The following is a 27,539-nucleotide window of genomic DNA, read 5'->3' on the forward strand; positions in this document are numbered from 1 at the left end:
TCTGTTACAATTTTTACAAAAAAAAAAATTTGCAGATTTTCGGCGGTATGGCGACCATTTGGAATCGTCCGAAAAGTATGGCATGGCGATTTTCGTAAATGGCTGCACGACGATGGTTACCTGTGCAAAAGTTAGCCTGGTACAAATGGTTGAATTGTTTTTTTTAAATCAACACATTCGCGTCGGTATGGCGGGCTGTAAGTCACACCGGAAAAGTATGGCATGACACTACCGCCTACTTCTTTTTTATGGGCTATCGGTAAATTCTAAAATTTTTGTGTTACAAATCGTTTGACTTCGCTATTTTTCCGACGAGTTCGACTAACGCCCACGCGACTAAGCCGCCGGTACCAGCGTTCACACCATTTTTTTTTTTGTCATTGCGTACTAAGACCCCTGTAGAACCGCCATCCTGTTACAAATGACTCGAAATTTTGTGTCAGTATCTCCCGGTCTATAGGAGACGGTAGCCTGTCAGTCAAAAATGTGTTCTCTCTGTGTGGAATTATATAGAGCTGCTATTACATACCCTTCTTCGTTTTGTTTTTAAAGGTGAATTGAATTAATCGATGAAATGATTTACACAGGTGATGGCAGTAGGGAAAGTGAAAATGAAGAAGAGCATAATGAAAGTTCCCATGTATTTACAATGTCAGAAATAAAGATAATCCTGATTTTGATTGTGTTTTTTATTTATTTGTAATTGTAATAATATTGTGGAATGATCAGTACTGTAAATACTTTTGAACTGAGATTTTAATGATAAGATTTATATGGTTTAAATGTAAACCTGTGTTTGAAAACCATATTTTATCTATACTAATATTATAAAGAGGAAAGGTTTGTATGTATGTATGTATGTATGTATGTATGTATGTATGTATGTATGGTTTTAGACCCTGAGAAAGAACATAGGCTACCTTTTATTGCGAAATATGTACCACGGGCGAAGCCGGGGCGGACCGCTAGTACAATATAAATTTTGTGTTATTTTAACCTTCTTTTCTTCCATCATTACACCAGTACTACTTTAAAATTACTTTAAAAGTACTATAAAATTTTCCAAGTAAATTCCAACATTTCCAACAAAGATATATTTGCAATCGTGGGGTTATCCTCGCTATTTACTTACAAGGAATTATCAAAACAAAATCGTTACTTTCAAATTAATGTTAATCTCTTTTAGCACAAAAAACATAATTTTACTAAATTATGCATGAAGAAAATGCATTTAACCACTCTATATAAATATCATTTTCGGACGCCAACAGCGCGCCCGATGCGCGCCGGCAGCGCGCCCGAGGCGCGCCGGCAGCGCGCCCGAGGCGCGCCGGCTGGCGCGCCCGCGGTGCGCCCGATGCGCGCCGCGCCGCTTGTATATGTCCCGCGCCTTAGGACTTGCGTTAAGCTTTTTTATTAAGAATACTAGTTACCGCCCGCGGCTTCGCCCGCTTTATCAAACACGTCTAATAAATTAAATACTTAAACCTTCCTCTCTATTAAAAAAACCCGCATCAAAATCCGTTGCGTAGTTTTAAATTTAATTTAGGCATACAAAGGGACATATGGACACTGGACAGAGAAAGCGATTTTCTTTTATACTATGTAGGTAGTGATAGTGATTTTCGTTCCTTATTTTAGTCATAAATCATAATTACTGAATTTTATTGTATTGTAAAATACTTATAATTCATGAATTGCAAATTATGTATGAAATAAGTAGGTACATAGGTAGGTACAACTACCTAATAGTTTTTTTGTATAATCTATCCTGAAGCATTTGAAATTATACGTTATTAATAAAATTCTGTAGATATTATAAAATACATCAAACTTCATTATATGAACTAGAAGGTATATTTCCTCTCTTTTCAATTGAATTAAACTTTTAAACTTTATATTATAGCCCACATGCTTAGAAAATTTATATTTAACCTTTTATATCAAACCTAATAAAATAAACTAAATTGATGTTATAAAAACCCCCATTTTGATGCGTAGTGTCATCTGTAACACATAACTTCACGAGGTCCTTAATCAATAATTTTATATTGTAAAATAGTTCTTATCACTTCCCAATAAGACTCAAATTGGATTTCCATTTTCAATCGGATGCATGGTCCTGAATGCGATCAGTGGCAAAACGTCGTATGTGAATTTGATTGACATCTATGTATAAGGAAATAAGGTTGAGTTTTAGAAAATTGGAACGTTTCAGTTCTGTGGCGTGCGGTTATCATGTGGGCGGTATCGATTGATGCGCGACTGCGCGGCCGTCGAGCGCGGGAACGGCAGAACGATAAATACGAGTAGCGATAACTGGCCACAAGAGTTCGCGCCATGTTCGCGATAGCGCTCCCTATCGCTGTCGTGTTGGTGTGCGCCACCGCGAGGCAGCCCGGTAAGTAACAAAAAATTACTAAATATTGCAGAGCGATTTTTTTTATGCTTGCGATTTTTTTTTTTAATTTTTTTGTAATCTTTTTTGTGAACACCTGTTACACTTTGTTTATGAAGTTAGAACTTTTTTTTATCTAAAAAAAAATAATTAAAACGAGATATAAGTAATAGAGTATTTTTTACCACAAAAATGTAAATTATTATTTTTGTGTTATATTTATTGTGCCGAGGTTTTCCATTTTTATCATTGTCGTGAAAATAAACACGCCTCGGTCTTGCTTTTGCCCGTTGTTGCGAATAAAAGATTCCTTATTTGTGTGTCTTAAAATTCTATTTTAGCGTAGACATATTTAGAAATATATTTTTCGAGACAAAGATCGCATTTGGCATTTATTCTATTAAAAAAATATTTCCTATTGTACTTAAGAGAATATTTATATTTTAATTCACTTTTTTAATAAGCATTATAAATTGTGTATATTAAATAATAAATACAGTAATTATAAGTATGTATATATTTAAATAAGCAATAAACAACAAGCGAATCCTATATTTCCGCATGCGTTTCGAATTCATCGCTGAATTTACACCTCATCTCTTTAAAATATTTAAATTACTTATTTCTTTAAATATTGCCAATAAAAAACTGCCAATCGTATAAAACTGAAATCATTAGCATACAAAAAATTCACACTATGATAATAAGTTATTTTTACCAAAAAATTAAAAAATAAATAAGAAACAAGCAAAGTAAAGTAAAGAATGCACCGCACAAGATAAATTACCTACTATATAGGCAAGCCGTTGCCTGAAAATATCGAGCACAGACACAAAAAGATAATTCATTTTTCATTATTAAAAAGATATTGAACTACGACTAAAATTGCCAATAAATTTACATGAGAAAATAAGTACATATAAACTCCTGTCATGGCATAAAACTACTTTTTCACCAAATTTTAACAGGTATGCTTTAAAAATTAATATAAATGTATAAATAATTATATCTGTTAAAATTATTTTCTTTCATAAAATATACTTACGGTATTGTTTATTCGGTAGTCCTTCTTAAAGCCAGATAAAGATCATACCTACCAAGTCAAGTCCAATCTCGTGAACAATGTACCTACGTAGACAAGACCGAGACCTACCAACTAATTAAAAAAAAATTTCAATATTATATTTGCCGCTATAAAAAAATAGACCGCAAAGTAAAACATAATAAAATAAAATCCAAAACACAATATAGAAATACGCGAAAAGTTACTTAAAGTCAGCCAAAATCCAATTAAACGTCGATACCAGAGTGATAAAAATGCCACAACTAGGTACATATTAAATTTGATTCCAATACATAAATGGAAAAAGCGCGTAAAAGTAAAAAATTAAAAAAAAAACATGCTAACAAAATAAGTAGGTACCCATATTAAAGTGAAAATCAGAAAAGTGAGGATTCACTTTAACTTTTACTTTTTGCATTGGCAAATGATACATGAAATCTCATCTATAATTATTATAAACTAGCGGTCCGCCCCGGCTTCGCCCGTGGTACATGTTTACGTTTTCTCTACATAAGAACCATCCTCGTACATCAAGGAATATAATAAAAAAAGAATTATCGAAATCGGTTCAGCCGTTCTCGAGTTATGCGCTTACCAACACATTTTGCGATTCATTTTTATATATAAAGATGTAAATCCTCTTTGAAATTGCCAAAACGTAATCAAGACAAGTAGTTTATGATTAAAGTTTTAAGATACAACCAAGTACAACAGATGAGTCCTATCTACGATCTTCAAAGTTCTAGACTAGTATTGTTCTTGTTGTCTAGAATCAAGATAATACAATATTCTATCATACTTTGATAAAAAATAAATACGTCACATGACATGAAAATTACTGGAATTTTAATATATGCAAATAGTTTTCCTACTTGAAAGGCACACGGTTACTTTATATTTTTAGACGATATTTGTTAATATGTAAAAGAGCAGACGCCGTCGCGTGTTTGTGCTAGTTATGCATGCATAAGATATGAATAATCAAGTTACTATGAAAGTTTCAAATAAGTTTTAGTTTATCGTAAAAACCCTATTCGAAGTTATACAATAAATGAAAGTATAGGTATCCATACTAATATTATAAATGCGAGAGTAAATAAATAAATAAATAAATAAATATTATAGGACATTATTTGAAATTTGATATAGAGATATTTTGATACCCGAGAAAGGACATAGATAGGATAGGTTTTATCCCGGAAATCCTACGGGAACAGGTTTTTCTTTGAAAACGCGGGCGAAGCCGCGGGCGGAAAGCTAGTAATGTATATTTGTTTTAATTCCATTACGATACGTTTAAATAATAAAACTAATGTGTATTAAGCCTTGAACACGCGAGTATCGTCACACAAATACTCCCGGAGGAGCGTAATTGTTGAAAAACCTTGACTTTGCATATTATTGTGAACTTGCATTTTTCATATCATTAAGCCAATTTAATGTTTTCGCAGAAAAATAATATAAAAAATACAAAAACAATTACTATAAAAAACTAATCGAACGCTACCTTAACCTACTTTAACATAAAACTTAAAAAATCGTGAACCACCTCGCTTTATAAAATTATAACCCTCCAGCAATCTTGGAAAGCAAAGATCAGCTTAGTACTGTATTATCTAAAGTAGTTTAAATTTCCATGCATATAAAATACGTGGTTCTTACTTTGCCAAAATAAAGTGTTTTCACTCATAGTCATCTTACCTTCGACTATTTATTAAAAAGTATTCCATAATATAAAGATTAAATAAGAATTAATATAGAGGGGCATTGATCACAGGCTGAGAAACTTCAGTACCTAATAAATAATGATTCCCTAGTCAAATTACGAAAAAGTTAGAAAAAAACGAACAACTACAATGATAAATAACCTTAATTATTTTTTCTTATAATAAATAAATTATCTCCATACCGTTAAGTCATCATATGTATTTAAAATCAAAAGTAATATCTATCTCTTTAAAAAATAAATTCCTTAGTTTACATTGCAAACGAACTGTACATTTAAATCGTATTCACACAGCGCAGTAATTACTTGGAACTTGATTTAAAAGAGCAACTATGGAGTTTCTTGCCGGTTCTTCTCCATAGATACTGCTTTCCGAATCGGTGGTAAATGTAAAAATATATATATATTGACTTTTCAAAAGTGCTTCTCCAAGAAGTCTAATTGAATAAATAAATGTTTGAGTTTGAGTTTGAGTTTGAACTTTTAGAATAATGATTATAAAACCTAGCTAAATATAATAAACAATGGCTTTCAGCATGATAAATATCGCTGCAAAGTTCAGACGTCAGATTAGAGTTTAAATTAACTCTTCGATAGAACTACAATGGAGCTTTCACCAAGGTCGCAATTTCTGATATTAATAGAACTTGAAGCTTTCAAAAGAGAAATGCAGTAAGCCCGTCACCCGTTCATTTCTTTTCTTTAGCGACAGCCTTTCCCCAGTGACATATTACGATGTTAGATGGAGTGAATAAAATTATAAAATTTTGGTTTTTGCATTGCAAAATTTAGACTTGTATACATATATATATACACAAATCATAGGTAATAGAATTATTGGAAGTTATCTCAAAAAATATATAAAACTTTACTTATTATAAATAAAAATAAACATGGAGTGCATGAAAATAAAAAAATTTGGTAATTAGACCAAAAGGCAAAATAATTATGAATTAGCATGATGAACTTACCTATTTAGGTTCAATAACTTATTTTTCTTGAACTGCAATCGTGACATTTTCTTCCCAGAGTTTTTTTTATTCACCATCTTTACGTGAAACTTCAGTACCACTAAACACTAAATCACGTAAGTAGACAACGGCAACGCGCGAAAAAGTTGTACAGGTCTGCTCTCTAAGACGCGTTGGCGTCGACTAACAGGAGGCGGAACGGCGGCAGCGACCAGCCTACGCGCAATTTTGTGCTCATAATTTATAAATATATTTTTTTTAAATTACTGATGTATTCATTGTAAAATCTAATCCCGTACGTCTCTCAAGAATTGAATGGAAGTGGATGTAGATAAAGTTTTATTGATATTACTTTACTATTGTCCAAATGAAATTGATTCTCCGTTTAATTTTTAGGAAACTTCACAACGTTTTTCTATCGAGGAAAATTTTTTCAATCGTGTTTCGGTTCCCAAACGTCACTAGACAAACTCTTCAATTAAATAAATCGATAAATAAAAAAAAACAAATTGGTAGTTTTTGAAGAAAAAAATTAATTCTCCGTGAGCTCGAAACGTCTGTTTTGGGTCTCATTTCGCCTTAAGATGAAGAGACAATAAGTTGTTGAGTTAGTGCCGTGTCTATGTGAAGTTATAACTCTTTAAATTTATATCTTTATTACATAGTATGAACTTGAAATTTAATTATTTTTGGATAAGCAGTATGAGGAACGACTTAGTAGGTTAGTTTTATATTGTTGTATTTTTTTACCTTTGAAAATTCGACGATGAAAAAGCTCATTTAAATTTTTTAGTCCTCAGTAACCGAATGATCGGGTCCATGTTGGACTCTAGATCGACTTGTCTTTATATATATACTTTGTAGTAAATAGTTAATTAATGAGCTGCTAATTTTTACTTAAAAACCTGGAGTTATGATTTCCGGAGATATCTGCGTTAGAACTTAAAATCGGTCCCACAAAACATAAAAATATTGAATTTAAATGAAATAAAATAACTATTTCTGAAGTAAATGAACAACAAGAAAAACCTATTAAGTAAAGAAAAATAATCAAAACGAAATCATTAAATTAATTATTTACAAGATACGATATCAAAATAAGAATATTTTCTATCAACAAACAACACCTATTATCAAAATAAGGAGAAAAACTAAAGAAAACCCTAGAATTTTCTCGATAGAAAATCGCTTTTTAATTACAAAATGTTGGTTCTCGAGGCGTAAAAAGTATAAAAGCAAGGTACGGTAATTAAACAAAGATTAAAATTGATTCTCTTTGTATTAACCGATTATTTTTCTCAGTATCGTAATTATTACACCCACGGTGTGAATCTTCCAGTAATCCATCACGATTTTATGAGGATCCTATTGAATTAGGAGCTTTTACCCTTTTAAGCACGTTTTTATTAGCTTCGCTAGTATGTTTGTATGTAACTAAATTAAATTAATAAAAAAAGACGGGTTGCACTCCGGGAGGAAAACTTGATTATTAACGTTGAGCATGTTTGATATTTTGGAATGGTATCCGTCTTACGCTTTTTCGATCAGGTCACGTGTCCTGACGCGAGTTTAAGATTTTATACCCATTACAGAAAAAGTGCTCAACGCCGCTAAAGAAGTTTTCACTTCAATAAATAACCTAGTCCTTTGTAGTCTTGATTTTGACCCACTTTTAACGGACAGATTTAATTCAAACTTTGTACACTTTTCAAGCACCTCGGTCCTTGTCAACAATAGTTTAATTTATTAAAACGTGTTTTATAAACCTACATATTTTTTACCAAGGTCCAAAACCAGCTTTTTTTAACGTGATAACGTTTTTAAAATCGTTTTAGTCGGGTGACATGTTCAGAAATTTGTGTCACACCAAAACCTCACGAGCGTGATCGCAGGTATAACGAGAGACAGACGGACCGATCTCCCGTCTCATCTCGAGCGCTGCCACCAATAAGACGTTATCACGTAAACATCTCGATCGTAAACCTACTTTACAAACAACCAATTTTTTAATCTACATAGCTAATGCAAAAACAACATAGCTATAGACTTAGGAGTCAAGAACCACTGAGGATCCAACCAACTTCCTGCTGAGCTGTTGTTTATCTCAACACTTATTTTTAAATCCAGTCTTAAAGCTAGCAACTCCACTATTCTCGGAGAAACTGGCTTACCCCTTAATAAACTAGATTTTTATCAAGGTAATAACGTATACACGGGAATCTTAAAAATAGACTTCTTATTTTAACTTTGCAGGATAATTTATTTCGTAATGCAATGTTGTAAAACAAACTAACAAAAGATATCTGCAAAGTTCGTGAAACCTTTTATAAAATTATAAAGAAAACATTTACGTTAAGAAATCATATTATAACATGTAACACGAGTGCAAAATAAATTTTTAATTATGTAAATTAATAAGTTTGAATTAAATATTTTTTGAAAACCGAAACGTTTAAAAACGCTCATGAGCGACAAAGTCGCCCAATTGCGCATAAGTTACGGAAGTATGTACAGTAAAAATATTCATTTTCCGCAACAGGTGACCATAGGGTAAGGACATGTTATAAACTCTCCAATAAATATGCTTACAAATCGCTCATGAAACCAATATAAAGAGATCACGACCCAGCTACTCCCGCCGAACGAATCTTCAATATCTTCTCAAAAGTAATTAATCTTGTGTTATTAAAGAAAAATCCCTTAGAAAAGAAATCTAGACATCCATGGGAAAGCAATATCTTAACTATATTAAAAACTAGCTTTAGTCCGCAACTTCGCCCGCGTAGTCAAACCCACATAGTTCCCGTTCACATGGGATTTACAGGATAAAACCTATCCCATCTCCGTTGTCGGGTCTCAAACATTTCACTTAAATCGGAATAAGAGTAGCCTTTAAAATATACAAATACTTTCACATTAATAATATTAGTAGAAGAGACTGCAGAAAAGTAGAGTTACTTTCGTAATAAGTAGGGAAATTATTATCTAGTATAACCGCGGTTTTACCCGCAGTGCTCCGCTCCTGTTGGTCTTTGCGTGATGATATAGCCATTTATCGATATCCTTCCTCGATAAAAGGGCTATCTAACACCGAGAGAATTTTTCAAATCGGACCAGTAGTTCCCAAGATTAGCGCGTTCAAACAAACAAACAAACTCTTCACGTTTACAATATGAGTAGGTATAGATAGTTCATAAGTAGGGAAGTAGGTACGATCTCGTACACAACGTTTATGAAGCATTCATGTCTGAAGCTGGAATCTTATTAAGATGCATTCAATGAACGCCACTGTCAAGGTCATACAATTTTCTCGGTAATTCAATAAACATGACACTCTTTGTGCGCATAATCATTTTCTACAAAATGTGCTGGTTCAGCTCGCCAGTGATGAAAATGTAATTTAATCAACTGAACATAAAATAGAGTTTAAATAAAGTGGTGTTAAATTTTCGCTTTTTTTTTGCTGCGTCCCTTTATGTTTAATACATAACTGATGTGCATTTTCATTAAAAGAGAGCGTGTGTGACGGTTTTGCGATGACGCGATTTTACTCTCAACGCGCCTAAAGAAGTTTCACTTCAATAAAATATAATAACACACGTGAACCTGCGTGCACCTACTTTAAAGACTTTCTGTGGGTTTATGACCAGTTTTAAAAGTGTTATTATTATTGCAAAGCGTAACTAACCTTTTTAAACTTGATTGGAACTTCTATCGAACTTGGATACTTATGTGAATACAAGCTATAGATAGTTATAAAATTTGCCACAGATAAAATATAACATGTCATACCCAAAGATATTTATAATTACGTACTTCTAACTTCGATTAAATTACGGTCGGCTTAGGTTTTTCGACGAGGGCAATGAAAATCATATTTATCATCCGCTAAATGTATAAGTAAGAAGATTTTACTGCGCAATTGCTTGTCTGCGCTATTTGAGTTCCATGAATTTGAGGCGTTAGGCGTTAAATAATAAATTTTCTCTTTATTCCCTAGTTCTGGTTTATTTCGTAATTGACAAACTGAATTTATCCGTTATAGGTAGACGCGTTTGTACGAAATATAGCAAGGGTTATTTATTTATTTATTTAAACTCTTTATTGTGCTGCCAAAATACATAAAATACAAACAAAACTTATTCTAAAAGAAAAACAGCACAGAAGGCGGCCTTATCACTTAACAGTGATCTCTTCCAGGCAACCAACTGATAGAAGGATAAATAATAAACTAGAAATAGGAGGTAGGTAGAAAGTATACACCAAGATAAATAAATAATAATGTTATATACAAAGGTTAACTAATTAATGAACAATGTTGGTATAATTATACTTCGATTCCATTAAAAGCTGTCTTTTCTAAAATCTACGAAATGTCCTTATTTCAAACAATTATACACAGTTAGTAGTGAATAGGAACGCACGTTCATACATAACTTGTTGTTACTCAAGTCTTACCGAGTAACATTTGCGAAATAAAAGATACATCAAAATTGGTTGTAGTTTTATTCATTAACTATGATGTTATTTAAAACCGGTAATAAAATTGACTTAGACTTGATGAAACACATCTTTCTTATACCCGGCTTCGCCCGTGGTATCTACATATGAAAAATAGATGTCGGCCGATTCTCAGACTTACCCGATATGCACAGAAAATTTCATGAGAATCGGTCCACCCGTTTCGGAGGAGTATGCAGACTAACATTGTGACACGAGAATTTTATATATAAGACTAGCGGTCCGCCCCGGCTTCGCCCGTGGTACATATGAAAAATAGATATTGGCCGATTCTCAGACTTACCCGATATGCACAGAAAATTTCATGAGAATCGGTCCACCCGTTTCGGAGGAGTATGTAGACTAACATTGTGACACGAGAATTTTATATATTATCTTCTTCTTCTTATATATAAAAATGAATCGCAAAATGTGTTGGTAAGCGCATTACTCGAGAACGGCTGAACCGATTTCGATAATTCTTTTTTTATTATATTCCTTGAAGTACGAGGATGGTTTTTATGTAGAGAAAATGTAAATATGTACCACGGGCGAAGCCGGGGCGGACCGCTAGTATCAAATATAACTTTTAACTAGTGTTTCAAACTAAAAAGTAACAATTTCACTAAAATCAACAAATACAAGTTTGTATTTTATAACAATTTTGCCCATTTGCACAGGTGTCATTAGCGTAAGTGAGCTGTGAAATGAAATGTGTTATCCATACTATAATATTATAAATGCGAAAGTAACTCTGTCTGTCTGTCTGTTACTCAATCACGCCTAAACTACTGAACCAATGTTCATGAAATTTGGTATGGAGATACTTTGATACCCGAGAAAGGACATAGGCTACTTTTTATCCCGGGAAAGTGACGCAATCCTGGAAATCCCACGGGAACGGGAACTATGCGGGTTTTTCTTTGACTGCGCGGGTGAAGCCGCGGGCGGAAAGCTAGTTTACTCATAAATACGTATAATATAATTATTATTTACATATTGGTGAAAACTGTTTCACACACAGCTTGTGGTTTATAAGTAAGACTCTAAAGGGAAAGATAACGCGTAAGAGATTTACTTATACTCTATGATATATAAAAAAGCTATGTTACCCGCTCTCTATTTTGGCAAGAAAAAACTCAGCTAAGTGCCCGAGTTTCACTTAGTCACGCACCATTCAGCGTCGTGGCTGGACGTTCTTTTAATATTTTAATCGGCAGTTGTTATTACGAAGTACATGAGTGAGACATGTATTATGTCTCGTGCGTGAGAGTGAAAGAGAGAACAACTTTATTGGAGATAATACGTTAGTAAGTAGGTATGTATTAATTACGCTGTTTTTAGTGCAATGATGTTGGCGTATGCCGCGTCTACTAGTATAATAGGTCATTGCTTATTCTATGTTGTACCACAGTTGTACCATAGACCAATAAGTCACCCGTAACGTATATTGTATTTCCTATAACACTCAGGAATCACAAACAAATCCAACAGTGACAGAATTCTTAAAGCGGCCTGGTCCAGCAATTCCTGAAATTAAGCGTTCAAACAAGAACCCGTCAGCTTTATGTTATCAACTAGCTTTGCCCCGCGTGTTTACCCACATTTCTCCGCTCCTATTATTTTTAGCGTAATTATATATTATAGCCTTCCTCAATAAGTATATCACTGAAAATAGGTATGTTTCAAATAGGACCGGTAATTTTTGAGATTAGCGCATTCAACCAAAAAAAAGCAAATAATTTCTTCCGCATCATAATATTAGTATGGATTAAAATAGATACGCATGAATGAATGGATAGTGGATATCGCATGGTGACGTGTTATTTTTATCAGTATAGATAACAATACGAATGGCAGTTTACGTCCCACGGGGTAGTTGTTATCTTTCGTTAACGCTTGCTATTCTAGTTTTCAGTAATTTACACATTACTCTGATTCTAATGTTTACAGTCATATAAGCAGACAGTTAGGAAACATAAGAAATTGATATTCTTGTAAAAAGCTACCTATTATTTTAATTTAAGTTTCATGAAAGTAACTTTTTACCTTCGCCTTTTCAGTAAATGTACCTTACATCACTTGTCGTACATTTGATACAACGTCTACACATTTAATCCATACTAATATTATAAATGCGAAACTAGGAACTCTGTCTGTCTGTCTGTTACTCAATCACGCCTAAACTACTGAACCAATTTTCATGAAATTTGGTATGGAGATATTTTGATACCCGAGAAAGGACATAGGCTACTTTTTATCCCAGGAAAATGGCGCAATCCCGGAAATCCCACGGGAACGGGAACTATGCGGGTTTTTCTTTGACTGCGCGGGTGAAGCCGCGGGCGGTAACCTAGTTACCTATAAGTCACTTATATACCTACCTATACATTATAATACGATGGTGGAAACGTAAACAACGTAAATCGAAACTACCCGTATTTGAAAATTGCACTGAAAATTAGCATCCTGATTAGTAGCATACTGCGTAATCTAAAACTCAAATATTTATTCACTCAACATTCAGCAATTAAGTAGGTTTCATTGGTTTGCAATGAAATAGTCTTGATTATATTATAATATATCGTATTTAAATCACAGATAGGTAGTATATAATATTATACGTAAGATACTTGTAATTTGAATGTTACAAATTATAATATGCTTTTTGATTAAGTTATTGCATTAACCTGTATATATCTTGTATAACAAAAAGAATTATTTATTTATATTTATTTAAAAATATTTATTAAGTTTATGTGTACGATTGAACTATTGTATATTATGATAATACCTGTGCTTCGCGGTTTCACCCGCGTGGCTCCGCTCCTGTTGGTTTTAGACACATAGCCTTCCGCGATAAATGAGCTATCTAACACCGAAAGAATTTTTAAAATCGGATCAGTACTGCCTGAGATTAGCGCGTTCAAACAAACAAACAAACTCTTCAGCTTTATAATATTACTAGCGGTCCGCCCCGGCTTCGCCCGTGGTACATATATCGCAATAAAAAGTAGCCTATGTCCTTTCTCGGGTATCAAAATATCTCCATACCTAATTTCATGCAAATTGGTTCAGTAGTTTAGGCGTGATTGAGTAACAGACAGACAGACAGAGTTCCTACTTTCGCATTTATAATATTAAGTATGGATGATGATTAAATGTGTAGACGTTGTATCAAATGTATGACAAGTGATGTGAGGTACATTTACTGAAAAGGCGAAGGTAAAAAGTTACTTTCATGAAACTTAAATTAAAATAATAGGTAGCTTTTTACAAGAATATCTATTTCTTATGTTTCCTAACTGTCTGCTTATATGACTGTAAACATTAGAATTATGACATTAGAATGATGACTGTAAACATTAGAAACATAACATGATTGAGTAACAGACAGACAGACAGAGTTACTTTCGCATTTATAATATTAGTAAGAATTATAGTAAAGATTACTAGCTTCTATGATGTAAAATAAAATCCAAATTCAATTCTCATTTACCACGCACATATTCGCAGGTGTCTTCTAATTTAGCAACAAAAACAGTCGTGTAAATATTTTATACATGACCAACAATGTTGTTAATTAAACCACTAGACTCAACGCTGAGGCTGAAGTAACTCGTTCTAATTCCCGCATTTTACGCTTTTTCATACCAATGTGAATGTTGATTGCTCTAAGCGATACTTCACAAAGCTTTGGTTGGGTTTATTAAAATAAGAGCGGTTACATTTTAAAGGGTTTATAAATTATTATTTTTTGCTGGAGCTACGCTTTATTAAGGTGGACACTTAGCCAAATAAAACCTGACATATACATATAATCCAGTCTGTAGGTATTTATGCTCTACAAAAGGTGGCGTAGAAAATGTTTTGAAACGATATTGTTTAGGTATGAAAGGTTAATAAAAATCCAAGTTTTCGACCTTGACGGACCCAGGCGCTAGCCGCCATCTTGAATTAAAGGTGCTAAAATTAGGTATATTTTAAATAACTTCTCAATTGTTTACTAAATCACAAAAGTGTCTATGAGGGGTTCAAAGAAGACAAAATTACCTACATTTTTTTCATACATGATTATTCTGTAAGTCTTAAAGGTAAAAAGTTACAAGCGACGGAAATAATAATATTTACAGAAATCATATAATTTTAATTTTGTTTAAAAATTGTACAGCTATCATTTTTTTAATTCTCTTTAAGATGGCCCGGGCTGGTTAATGGTGGCTTCTTCATTATCATCGCTGAAATTTTCTGTTTCATTGTCTGTATTTTTAGTTTCCAACCATGAAATTTCGTCATCATGACCAGAAGAAATCGAAGACGCTGGAGCACGCTTTCTAGTAACTTTTTACGGAGGGGACATGGATAAGGAATCCTTAGAAGATATCCGATATGAACGATTCGTAAAGTTATCAATAAAAAGTAAATTTAATCGACGAAATTTCATGGTTGGAAACTAAAAATACAGACAATGAAACAGAAAATTTCAGCGACGATAATGAAGAAGCCACCATTAACCAGCCCGGGCCATCAAAAAGAATAAAAAAAGATTGCTGCACAATTTTTAAACAAAATTAAAATTATATGATTTCTGTAAATATTATTATTTCCGTCGCTTGTAACTTTTTACCTTTAAGACTTACAGAATAATCATGTATGAAAAAAATGTAGGTAATTTTGTCTTCTTTGAACCCCTCATAGACACTTTTGTGATTTAGTAAACAATTGAGAAGTTATTTAAAATATACCTAATTTTAGCACCTTTAATTCAAGATGGCGGCTAGCGCCTGGGTCCGTCAAGGTCGAAAACTTGGATTTTTATTAACCTTTCATACCTAAACAATATCGTTTCAAAACATTTTCTACGCCACCTTTTGTAGAGCAGAGGCTTTTACATTTCCCCACAGACTGGACTAATATGTATAAATTACAATATTTTTAACAGATAGGTAACTAATAGACCGGGAGATATTGAGACAAAATTTCGAGTCATTTGTAACAGGATGGCGGTTCTACAGGGGTCTTAGTACGCAATGACAAAAAGAAAAATGATGGTGTGAACGCTGGTACCGGCGGCTTAGTCGCGTGGGCGTTAGTCGAACTCGTCGGAAAATAGCGAAAGTCACCACGCGACCGTTACCAGCCCCGTCAATATCTCCCGGTCTATAACTAAACCAACTTCAACTGACAGAACTAGGAAATACAAATGACACCAAGCGAAAGGCATCTTTCACATAACAATTATTAAAATTCGTTCACCAAATCAAAAATTCTGAGGTAATAAATACATATGCATAATATACACCTTTTTTGAAGTCGGTTAAAATATATTGAAAATCATGCTTGATTTGTTTATACGACCAAATAACAAATCAGCATAATGAATCGTTTAACATCAAACAACTATAATAATAGTTGAAACGTAAGCACATTAAACCTCAATTCGTAACAATTAACAATAGTGTATGTATGATTGAACGATCGGAAATCATCACGTTATTATGCGAAACAATAGGATCCACAGTCATGCCGCAATTTACAAATACGTTTATCCATTATTATATTAAACTAGCGGACCGCCCCGGCTTCGCCCGTGGTACATATTAACGTTTTCTCTACGTAAGAACCATCCTCGTACTTCAAGGAATATAATAAACTAGCTTTCCGCCCGCGGCTTCGCCCGCGTTTTCAAAAAAAAACCCGCATAGTTCCCGTTCCCGTGAGATTTCCGGGATAAACCCTAGCCTATGTCACTCAGAAATGATGTAGCTTTCCAACAGTGAAAGAATTTTTCAAATCTGCCAAGTAGTTTCGGAGCCTATTCAATTCATACAAACAAACAAACAAACAAAAAATCAAACCTTTCCTCTTTATAATATTTGTATAGAAAAAGAATTATCGAAATCGGTCCACCCGTTCACACGAAACAGCGCGGCAGCGCGAAACTGGTTTCATTTTTATATATTTACTAGCGGTCCGCCCCGGCTTCGCCCATGGTACATATGAAAAATAGATGTTGGCCGATTCTCAGACTTACCCGATATGCACAGAAAATTTCATGAGAATCGGTCCACCCGTTTCGGAGGAGTATGCAGACTAACATTGTGACACGAGAATTTTATATATAAGACTAGCGATCCGCCCCGGCTTCGCCCGTGGTATATAATATGAAAAATAGATGTTGGCCGATTCTGAGACTTACCCGATATGCACAGAAAATTTCATGAGAATCGGTCCACCCGTTTCGGAGGAGTATGCAGACTAACATTGTGACACGAGAATTTTATATATAAGATATAGATAAGAACACAAAACCCAGTAATAGTAAACAGATGTAAACCTTTGTGAGCAAATTATTATTTGGACAGCTTTAACTAAAGTGCTGTGTTTAAACTAACAGCGCTCTTCTGATATAACCTACGGGTTACATAGTTAATGAGACAAGATAACTAAATAATTTGCTTGCTTTTTTATTTAAAGACGTAGGTCTATAAAAGGTTGCCTGGTAGAGATTGCTGTTCAGCAATAAGGCCGCATTTTGTAGAAATGATGCCTTTTTGTGATATTGTTCTTTTTTCTGCTTTGTCCATTGATGTTTGTACATTGAACTTAAATAAATAAATATAGAATCTACTCAAATATTTTAGATGTAAAAAAGTCTAAACGTTTCATTTATATCTTAATATAGATATTTTGAATTATTCGCTGAATATACTACCATATTGTGTGAGACTGAATTAAAATGGATATTCTGATCCGACTTATTGAATTTGTCTTGAATATTTCTCTACCGTGGGTTGGCGCGTGGAACGTCTATTGTAGTGTACTGGACAACGGACTATAGTTACGCTATTTAAAAGATAAAAATAAAATATATAATATTCAGTCCATATTATATTAGAAAAGGGATTTTGTTGTGAAATATAAATTATGTTACCACGTGTACAAATATAAAGCATATTTTTTTTAATATTATTTAAAACTTGACAGACACAACAGTCTTGCTTACCAGGCTTTGATAACAATTAGTTTTGCTTTGTAATTTTTTGTTGAGAAAGCTAATCAAGCCTTCTTTGCAATTTACGGCAAAAAATATCAAAATAACTAAGAAGATCTAAAGTTAATAACTCCTTTTAAAAACACTCTTTAATTAAAGCAATAAAAAATAAAACGAGAACATCAACATTTACAGAATGCAAAGGTAATTATTATATTATTTTATAACGGTTTAGAAAAGTATTTTTTTTAATTTGAGAGTATTTAATAAAACTTTGATGCTTACGGCTTTCGTAGAATATAACAGTCATAAAAACAGATACGTAGTAGGTATCCATACTTTAAAAGATCGTTAAGAAACGAGTGACATGATTATCCTAACTTTACTAATTAGAACAATTAATGACTACTTTTGAAATAAGTAATTACAACGAACGTGAAATACGACTCAATCTTGTAAACAATTTAGCTATAGAAGTTTTCCCATCATCTAAAACAATATAGTTCAAGAACTTAAAATTTATTTAAAATAGGTAATTACAATGAACATGAAGTACAACTCAATCCAGTAAATAATTTAGTTACAGAAGTTGTCCTATCATTTAAAACAATAGTAGAACGTAACTCGTATCACGAACTAGCCCACAACAACTTATCAGTTTCAGTTTCCATCGAGAGTTTCATGTAAAAGTGATCCAATTTCTAGAAAGTGCTGGAACCGTCGGAGCTAAAAAGCAACAAAGCGTAGTGACCGAGTGCTTTGACATTTAGTGCGACGTAACTGCGCTACGCTTTTGAACTGTTTTTTAGTTTATTTCTACATGTTACCTTGTGGTAACAGCGACTTGAAGTTTTAAACGTTTCGCTGAAACTGTTCGTGAATTTATGTTGTAGGTATCAGTTGCAGACTTTAGTATTTAAGTCGTTTGTACTACTGAATATTATTTTGAAGATTTTGCTACTACAAAATTGTACCTATACAATAATTCTGAGTTTTATATCTTTGAGACGATTATCGTTTATACAATCTACGAATTTAAAATAACTCTCTTTTCATCGTTGGTTAAAATAGAAAGCATCTCTAAAACAGAATAATATCTATATCTATTCGGGTCTATTAAACGTACCTACCCTACCGACTACCGACTGGGGTAACAGTGTTTATTATATTCACCCTAAACGTTCAACATAGGTTATATAAGCGTATAACTATGCGTTATATTTTAACCCTTGTTAGAAGCTAAACCAGCACATACTAATTGACTATCAGCTCAATATTCTTAATTCTTTTGCTAATCTATTCTAGCAAGTTAGAGCTCCAGTGTTTGTCCAATTTCTTGTAAAATTTTCACCAAGTCAAAACTAGATTATATCAATAGAAGTTCCTCCTAGTTCCGCTCTTTCCTTTCTAATTAATAAGATCAAATGAAAGCGTACATCACAGAGCACTCCGTCTTAAGTCGATTTCTCTTTCGAATCGTTAATATATAATGCCTTGGAGCATATCTAGGGGATAATTAATTGACATCCAACAAGTCGGGAAATGGGAGCAGATAGCGACTGTATGTGTAAGCTAAGAGCTTTCGAGCCTTCTAATAAGAAGGAATAAGGAAAAGCAGAAAATACGTTTAGTTAAAGTACCTACATTCGAAAACAAATACAAATCGGTTTTCCATCACTTAGAATATTATTTCATTACCTTAAGTTTTAATATTTCCTAAACGCGTAATTTTTGCAATTACATATCAACTTAAATAATTATAATCTAGAGGTACAATTAAACTTCTTAAGTTTGTTTTTCTTAACTTCTTCTATATTAATTAAGACGCAGTGGGTCATCTTCTTACGTATGTGATTACTTCATCGCGCATTTGTTCGGTAAGTATAAGATCTAAAAATATAGGTCCATGTTTTCATTGTTAGTATTCCGTTTTCCTATTTTTGTTTCAACTTCTGACATAGATAAATTCCAATAATAGTCACGAAAAATATGGAGTGAAATGGAACGCGTTGTTTCTATTTGTTTATATATTAGAGGCGTGAAAATAGTCAAAAATGTAAACGTATGAAAATCAAATAAAATGAATGGAAATTCCAGTTCAAACAAGGGCGTAACTTGGCGGCCACGAACAAACAATCGATTTTGAAGTCTATTCACACGAAAATTGAACCGATTTTTATGTGCACGGTTTGGAAGTTTTTCATATTTATATTTAAACTGGACGCTGTATCAAATGTATTTAATTGTAAACAGCTTCTAGCATCGCAATTTGGCATCCTTTTACATTTTAATTTATTTAATTAATTGAGCTTTTACTTAAAACCATACATTGTACAATAAATCCACAGTTTGTATTAGTACCTGTGTTAATTTATGCATTAATATACATAGTACACATAATTTCAAACTATTGTATCTTTTACAACTGGCCTGGATCTGTATGCAAAATATCTTAATCTAATTCTTTACGTATCAACATTTAAGTATTTGACATAATTATTGTGATAAAATAATTTAAAAAAATAATCGTTGTAGATTAATCGTAAGTTTCCTCTAAATCATTAATTACGTACCAAGCGGTAATTAAATTTTAAAGATTAATAAAACATTGGCAAGAATTATTCACATAAAAGATAGTTAATCCGCAATGCTGATAAAAATTAGTTCAAATGTATTACCAACACCTGCTAAAAGCGTGGGAGTTCTCGATTAAAAATGAATTACTATAACCCGCCATGAAACTCTTTCACACCTGCAACATTCCAGCAACTGAAGATAGGGTTGCTATCGTATAATATATGGTACAAAATAATAATTTGCAAAATAAATAAGTAATTATTTTAAAAGCAAAAACAAAGCTGCCTGCGAAAGTTCAGATTGGACAATTTTCGGACTAATCGAAAGGCACTAAGCATTAGTTTTCAAACAAAAAGCGTCGTCAAAATCAGTTCACCCATGTGAAAGTAAGATAACCAATCCCTAAAAAAAACATACATACAAAAAACAAACATTGTGAACCTTCTCCTTTTTTTTGAAGTGACGATAACAAAACACAAAATAATGTACGCTAACTATCATTAAAAATAGAGCAATCAAACTATATGTAGTTTCAAACTATTTTTTACTAATTATAAGGGATGGATCCATTAGTAATAGTATACTTATACAAAATAACACAACTTTCACATTAATATTCGACACCTAATAATTTTCAGTGTTGTTGGACAGTTTTGTTGCGGTGTCACGCGCACATAACGACAACGAGCGTATCCCGTAAACTAATTACTAAGAGTTGACACCCCTAACCGTTTTACGCTAAAACCCGATAAAAAATAACGCTTTTACCCGTTGATTGATGCTAGCTTGTACGACCATACACGTGTCACCTTTTAGTGTTTTAGTATTTCATTTTGAACTGAATAAACCCGTTCTCAATCGTTATGTTCACATTTCGAAAAGGCACACTGTAGGTCTTATGTGATGATGATGATGCCATCATTATGACCACGATAAAAACGTAGGGTAATGTAATAAGAAAATTTCTCGTTTTAATCCTCTGAAGTATTTTTTATAATATCTACGATAAATTTCTACGACAATTTTAAACAGTAAATCTAAGTATGACTCGGTTATTATCTCAGAGGATAAACGTTCAAATGGGGCAGCTTTATGCCTCCTATACTTCTATAGTCCTATAGTATACAAAAGACAGTGTTCGCCTCAATTTGTCGCCTTTCAAGACGCAAACAATAGCGCCATTCATATTCAGAATGCACAAATGGACTAATGGCTTGACTTGCAGTTTGATGTGCAGCTTATGTGCTTGTGCCAAATATTTCAAGCGAATTCGAAAGAGTATCAATTTGAGTGCACATTTTTTTCCTCTTGCACCTTACACCTTTGTTTGAATTCAGCCTTATGTATCAATTCATCAGAAGTCATTTTTCTCTTTATCGAATGTTTGATTATTCAGACATATGATTGCAATAAACATGTGTTGAGAAACAGAAAAATCATTAAATTTCAGCGGTTTTTTAGAAATTTATTCAAATATGACTTTAGATTGCGTTTGCTGTTTTCTGTTTTTCTGTGTATATGGTCTAAAACTCGGTCATTTTCATCATAAAGACGTATTATTCAAAATATCCAAAGTACAGTTAGATCAGCGACGCAGAGTACCTAGTTTATGGCTGTTAACATGCGGGTCATCAAATGTAATTACTGTCGCCCCTTCGCAATACAGAATCATTTGTGATCTGTTGTGAACCCTTGGCTAACATGGAGACGGAATTTTCATATATTAGTCGTGTTATCTATACTAATATTGTTTAACGTGTTTTTTTGTTTGAACGCGCTAATCTCAAGAACTACCGGTCCGATTTTAAAAATACTTTCAGTGTTGGATAGCCCATTTATCGAGGAAGGCCATAGGCCTATATATCATCACGCTAAGACCAACAGAAGGGGAGCCTCGAGGGTGAAACCGCGGAGCGCAGCTAGTAGGCAATGTAAACGAATATTCGATAGAATATAGTCCTACAAACAATGCCGTCAATAATTAAAAATCCAATCTAACCTATTAATTAGTAAGTATGTGTTTGTTATGCTTATTAAGTACTTGGGTTAGATTAGATTGGGTTTTTAAATAATGACGGCTTTGTTTGTAGTAGGTACCTATATCAATCGAAAATTATGGTTAAAGATAAAGTTCTAAATTATATATGACTTTGTGTCCGTAAAATCCATTTGACAATTACTTTTTAAATTAATGAAAATTGTTATACCTAAAACCTATCCGATTAGATGTTAAATAAAATTGATTAATTTCGATTCCCTTTCGCGTGGCTCATTGCCTGAACGCAATTTTAACATTGTATTTAAATTGAACTTCAATAATGTTAATGTTCCAGAAAGCAATTATACGCAGCTTTCTAGTTGATTGAGAATGGAAAGATTAATAAGAATTTATTAACTCCAATTCATAATAACTTCAATACAATTATAATATACGCTACCGTTATAAAAGACTAGTTTTCCTCCCGCTGCTTCGCCCGCGTTTTCAAAGACCCGCACAGTTCCTGTTCCCGTGGGATTTCCGGGATAAAACCTATCCTCTGTGTTAATAAAAGTTACCCTCTATATGTGTGCTAAATTTCATTGTAATCGGTTCAGTAGTATTTGCGTGAAACACACACACACACATCCTCATAAACTTTCGCATTTATAATATTAGTAAGATTTTTGTTTCTTACAAATACAGAGATATACGAACTTCAGAGACCTATGGAGCAACTATGGAGTTTCTTTTCGGTTTTTCTCCCTAGATACTACTTTCTGAGTCGGTGGTAAATGGTGAAGTTATGTTATGGCTAAGACGATTCAAAAGTGCTTCTAGAAGTAGTCAAATAAATTAGTCGAATTTCAGAGAGATAATTGGTTTCCATTCAGTCCTAACACAGTTTGATAGACAAAGCGAGTCTATAATGTTGTACTTGAGTCTTGGCCCGTGTGCCCCACGTACTCAAGATGAAGTACTCAAGTAGTATCTTGATTGTGAGATGCATTACGCTGTTAATTAGGGCTTGGTAACAAGAAACCTGCACTTACCTGCTAGCGATTGTAACTGTTAAGACTTAAGTGTCTAATTACGTAGTTTCAATGGAAGTGTAAACAAAAGATGTTAAAGAGAAGATATTACAGTGTTGCGATTTGTTGTGCGTTCGTGATAGGTTATGAACAATGTGAACTTTTATTATGACACGTTTAAAGCGCGTCACACACGGTGAAGATACTATAATATTTTATCTTAAGATACTGTTATATTTTATATTACAGTATCTTAACGCATCCGGTATCAGCGTTCGGACCATCATTTTTATTTTAGTCATTGCGTACTAAGACCCCTGTAGAACCGCCATCCTGTTACAAATGACTCGAAATTTTGTGGGTTTTATGTTGAATCACTTCTTAAAGCCAAAAATTATACTTTTTCCGTACCGATAAGACTACTAGCATATAGCGTCGTTATATGCTTTTCCTTGCTGCTTCAGATTAACTATGGAGCTTTGGCCTAGAAAGTAACGACTTCATATATGGGATTAAAAGTGATCATACCCCCTTGTATCCATAAGTATAGACAAATAATTAAAGGTATATCTACAACGACGAGATAAATAATTTTATGTTGAATCGCTTCTTAAATCCATTATCTTATATATAAAATTCTCGTGTCACAATGTTAGTCTGCATACTCCTCCGAAACGGGTGGACCGATTCTCATGAAATTTTCTGTGCATATCGGGTAAGTCTGAGAATCGGCCAACATCTATTTTTCATATGTACCACGAGCGAAGCCGGGGCGGACCGCTAGTAATATTTATAAATGTCTTAAACACGTCTTTAACGTCAACGTCCCCAAACTTCCAAAGTTCAAAAGAAGCTCGTCCAAATCTGTGATATAATCTCAACGGATGGAACATATTCCAATAATCAAGATAATTCGTATGCCAAAGCAGATATGAAGAGATTTATCGTATAATAACATCACGTTTATATTCGTTAGGAGTGGTGCATATGTAGTAGGCATTTCCACATCTCGCCAGCTTTGCTTAAGTGCCTGTAATACTCCCATAAAGACGCGACTAGAATATAAACGACAGCTTACTTTTACAAGCCCAATATCATTTTAATGGGAAATTTTACTCGTATTAGAAATTACTGAAATTTGTATGAGGCAAAGATATAATATAAGTTGGTATGAGGTAGCATTTGGAGCCTTTTTACCGCTCAATTATTTGACTGATAAGAGTTATATAACGCCTAAAGAGTTATATATATAACATGGATTAATCTTTAGTTCGTTATATCGAGCTATCCGGCTAGGCTCTATTATAATGACTCAAAAAATAAACCGTCGGACCTAAAACCACACCCACGCAGGAGCTAATTGGCAACGTAAACCAAAACTAATGAACCGAAACGCCAATCAAACATTGCACTAATCTAACAGAAAATGTAACGAACATGATATGATCAATAACTTATATAATAGGCTTTACTTTTCCTACGAGGAATGGAATAGTTTGACATCTTTGGGAGTCACAAATCAGTTGGAAACTAATAATAATTATTTTTTTGTCATCTGTACATCTATACTATGTATATACTATAATATTATAAAGCTGAAGAGTTTGTTTGTTTGTTTGTTTGAACGCACTAATCTCGGGAATTACTGGTCCGATTTGAAAAATTCTTTCGGTGTTAGATAGCCCATTTATCGAGGAAGGTTATAGGCTATATTTCATCACGCTACGGGCAACAGGAGTGGAGCCACGGGGGTGAAACCGCGCGGAGCAGCTAGTAATATTATAAAGCTAAAGAGTTTGTTTGTTTGAACGCGCTAATCTCAGGAACTGCTGGTCCGATTTGAAAAATTCTTTCGGCGTTAGTTAGCCCATTTGTCAAGGAAGGCAGGCTATATGTTATCACGTTAAGACCAACAGGAGCGGAGCAATACGGGTAAAAGCGCGGGGCACAGCTAGTAATTTATATATTATATTTTGTCATACTCTTATCGTTTATTGATTTTGAAGTATCAATTCAGTGGAGTTCACTTACTCGTGTTATTGACAATACCTGTAGAAGTCGTTCAAACATTCATCGGCTTTTATTTATCCGTTGTTTTGAAAGCTATTCGACTGTTAAACTAAAGGTCTATTGTTTAGCCTATTGACGATTGAAATATCAATCTGATGGTGATAAAAGTATTCAGAAGTAGAAATGTTTTGTATTGATATGTTAAATATTGACAAGATTTCCATATCATAATAATAGTATGCTTTTGTATTCAAGTTTCTTCTAATACCATAATACATGTCACTGAAGGCACGTGTACGTATCGGCTCGACGATAGGTATTTCTAGATTCTCTAGCTCTAATAGGAGACTTTAAATATATTTGCATAATGCGTTTACTATTCTAACAAATGAGTCACATGCAGGTTCTAAGAACGTCTTTGCAATTTTATAACGATACTCTTTATTTGTAGGGGATAAATTCTTGATAACTTCAATAAAACATAAAATTGCAACTCTCCAGAACATATAAATTGTTTGCTTCTGGATATTGTTACAGAAAGACGATCGTATGTTTTTTTTTTTCACAAAGAGGAGTAGACATAGGTAATCGATTCAATTAGTTTCTTAGCAATACGTTCTCAAATTGTATCTATATATTTAACGAATTGATGGTCTTTTAAAAATCTTATATACTTATCATAAAAAGCTGTTCATTAAGAAATAATGAGTACAAGTAGTTGTTTTTCATTATTGTAGCATTCCAGACTGTTCACTTTGCGTAGCTATAATATGTTGTAAATAATAATAGCTATCTTAATTGTAAACTATTGTTTGCAATTCTCCCCAGTCCCCACTAGTATTGATATTACATCGCATGTGATTTTACACCCTACATAACTTCATAATATCTGTATCATTTCCATACTGTCCGATAAAAATTCTATTAAATTAACACCGAACCACGGCTCGGTCATGTACGCTTTAGATTTTAGGTTTTTTGGGCTTAAAATCCGTTAGAAAGTTTAATTAACAAAAAACACATTGTTCACTCAGTCAACAATTTAATGTGGTGCATTTGTGCTTCATAAAAATATGTTTTTCTTCATAAAAGTTTGTTAATGTTCACGACAAAGTTGATATAAATCTAACAACATCTGAAAACGTAAGGAAGCGTTATTTACGCATTTTTTACACTAATGTATACAGAAACGGTTGTATTAGTAAATCTAATATAAAACCACTCCGAGGGTGTTGTCAATACTCAGGCCCACTCTGACCCACTTCTTGTGAAACCCAACTCTCGATACCGAACATTGATTGCATACTTAGATTAACACTAGTTTCATTTCCATCCCATTTCAATTTAATCGTATGAAAATGTTACAGAACGCTTTGCAAATGGTCCTCGGTTAATATGCTGCGTAATGATATAATTTGATCCTCTTGTATTTGATTTAACATGAGGTTTGTTCACTCCCAAATTCAATTATATAAAGAGCATTTCAATGCGGTTTATTAATATTCAAATTGATTCTCACGCATTACATTACAGCTTGTCATATTCTAAACGACAGTTAACTGATATTATATCTATATTTTCGGAAAGTAACGCCAAAAAACTCAACGTGACATTTATTTTAAGTAATAAAAAAGAATTTAACGATTACAGATGTAATATTAAATTGAATTCTTAGTTTGCGGACCAAATAACGGATGAAAGGATTTAGTTTAACGACTCTCTTTGACAACGTTACGGCGGGGGCACACGATGCGTTGCGGCGCCGCACCGCAAAGATTTCACCGTGTCAGTGGGCACACGAGCGGTGCGGCGCCGTAACGTTGTTTTGTCGCAGCGGCGCCGTAGCAGCGTTGGACAGTCAGTCCTTCCTTGTGACGCAAAACAACTGAGCGGTGCCGCTCCGGCGTCGCACCGCATTCACCCCTCCCCGCCTCGTCTCGGTGGTTGCAAGTGCGGTGCGGCGCCGGAGCGCATCGTGTGACATGCCACAGATATTTCTATGTAAGACGACGCAGCGACACCGCTCCGGCGCCGGACCGCCGCCGCAACGCATCGTGTGCCCCCGCCGTTACACGCAATATGTTCAGGCGGGATTTATTCGCAATATGGCAAATAAATTTCATTAAAGTTTTAAATCGAGGACGGCTTTAATTCTATTTAGTGTGCCGTCAAATAATTTCCAAGTTGCGGCGCGACTGATTTGAAATTCCATCACGACGCCATTACAAAGTTGTTCACTAGTTAATTCGTCGGCAGCAATGAAAATCAACTCTCGGAGTTTATACGACAAA

At 33.7% G+C, this 27,539-nt stretch overlaps 1 protein-coding gene across 3 annotated transcripts in view; it reads left to right on the plus strand.

Moving 5' to 3' along the window:
- The first annotated feature begins 2,277 nt into the window (after positions 1-2,277).
- LOC149910851 (uncharacterized) overlaps positions 2,278-27,539 on the plus strand; it is an 81,105-nt gene continuing 55,843 nt past the window's right edge. For all 3 annotated transcript variants that reach the window (XM_090119969.1, XM_090119985.1, XM_090119975.1), the window contains exon 1: positions 2,278-2,401. In XM_090119969.1, the coding sequence (XP_089976095.1) occupies positions 2,341-2,401 (61 nt within the window). In that variant the 5' untranslated portion in view covers positions 2,278-2,340. The remainder of the gene's footprint in view (positions 2,402-27,539) is intronic.

This window comes from Colias eurytheme, chromosome 1 (assembly GCF_061535395.1).
Source record: "Colias eurytheme isolate Ceu_HAF_F1 chromosome 1, ilColEury1 Martin Lab GWU primary, whole genome shotgun sequence".
NCBI classification, from domain to species: domain Eukaryota; kingdom Metazoa; phylum Arthropoda; class Insecta; order Lepidoptera; family Pieridae; genus Colias; species Colias eurytheme.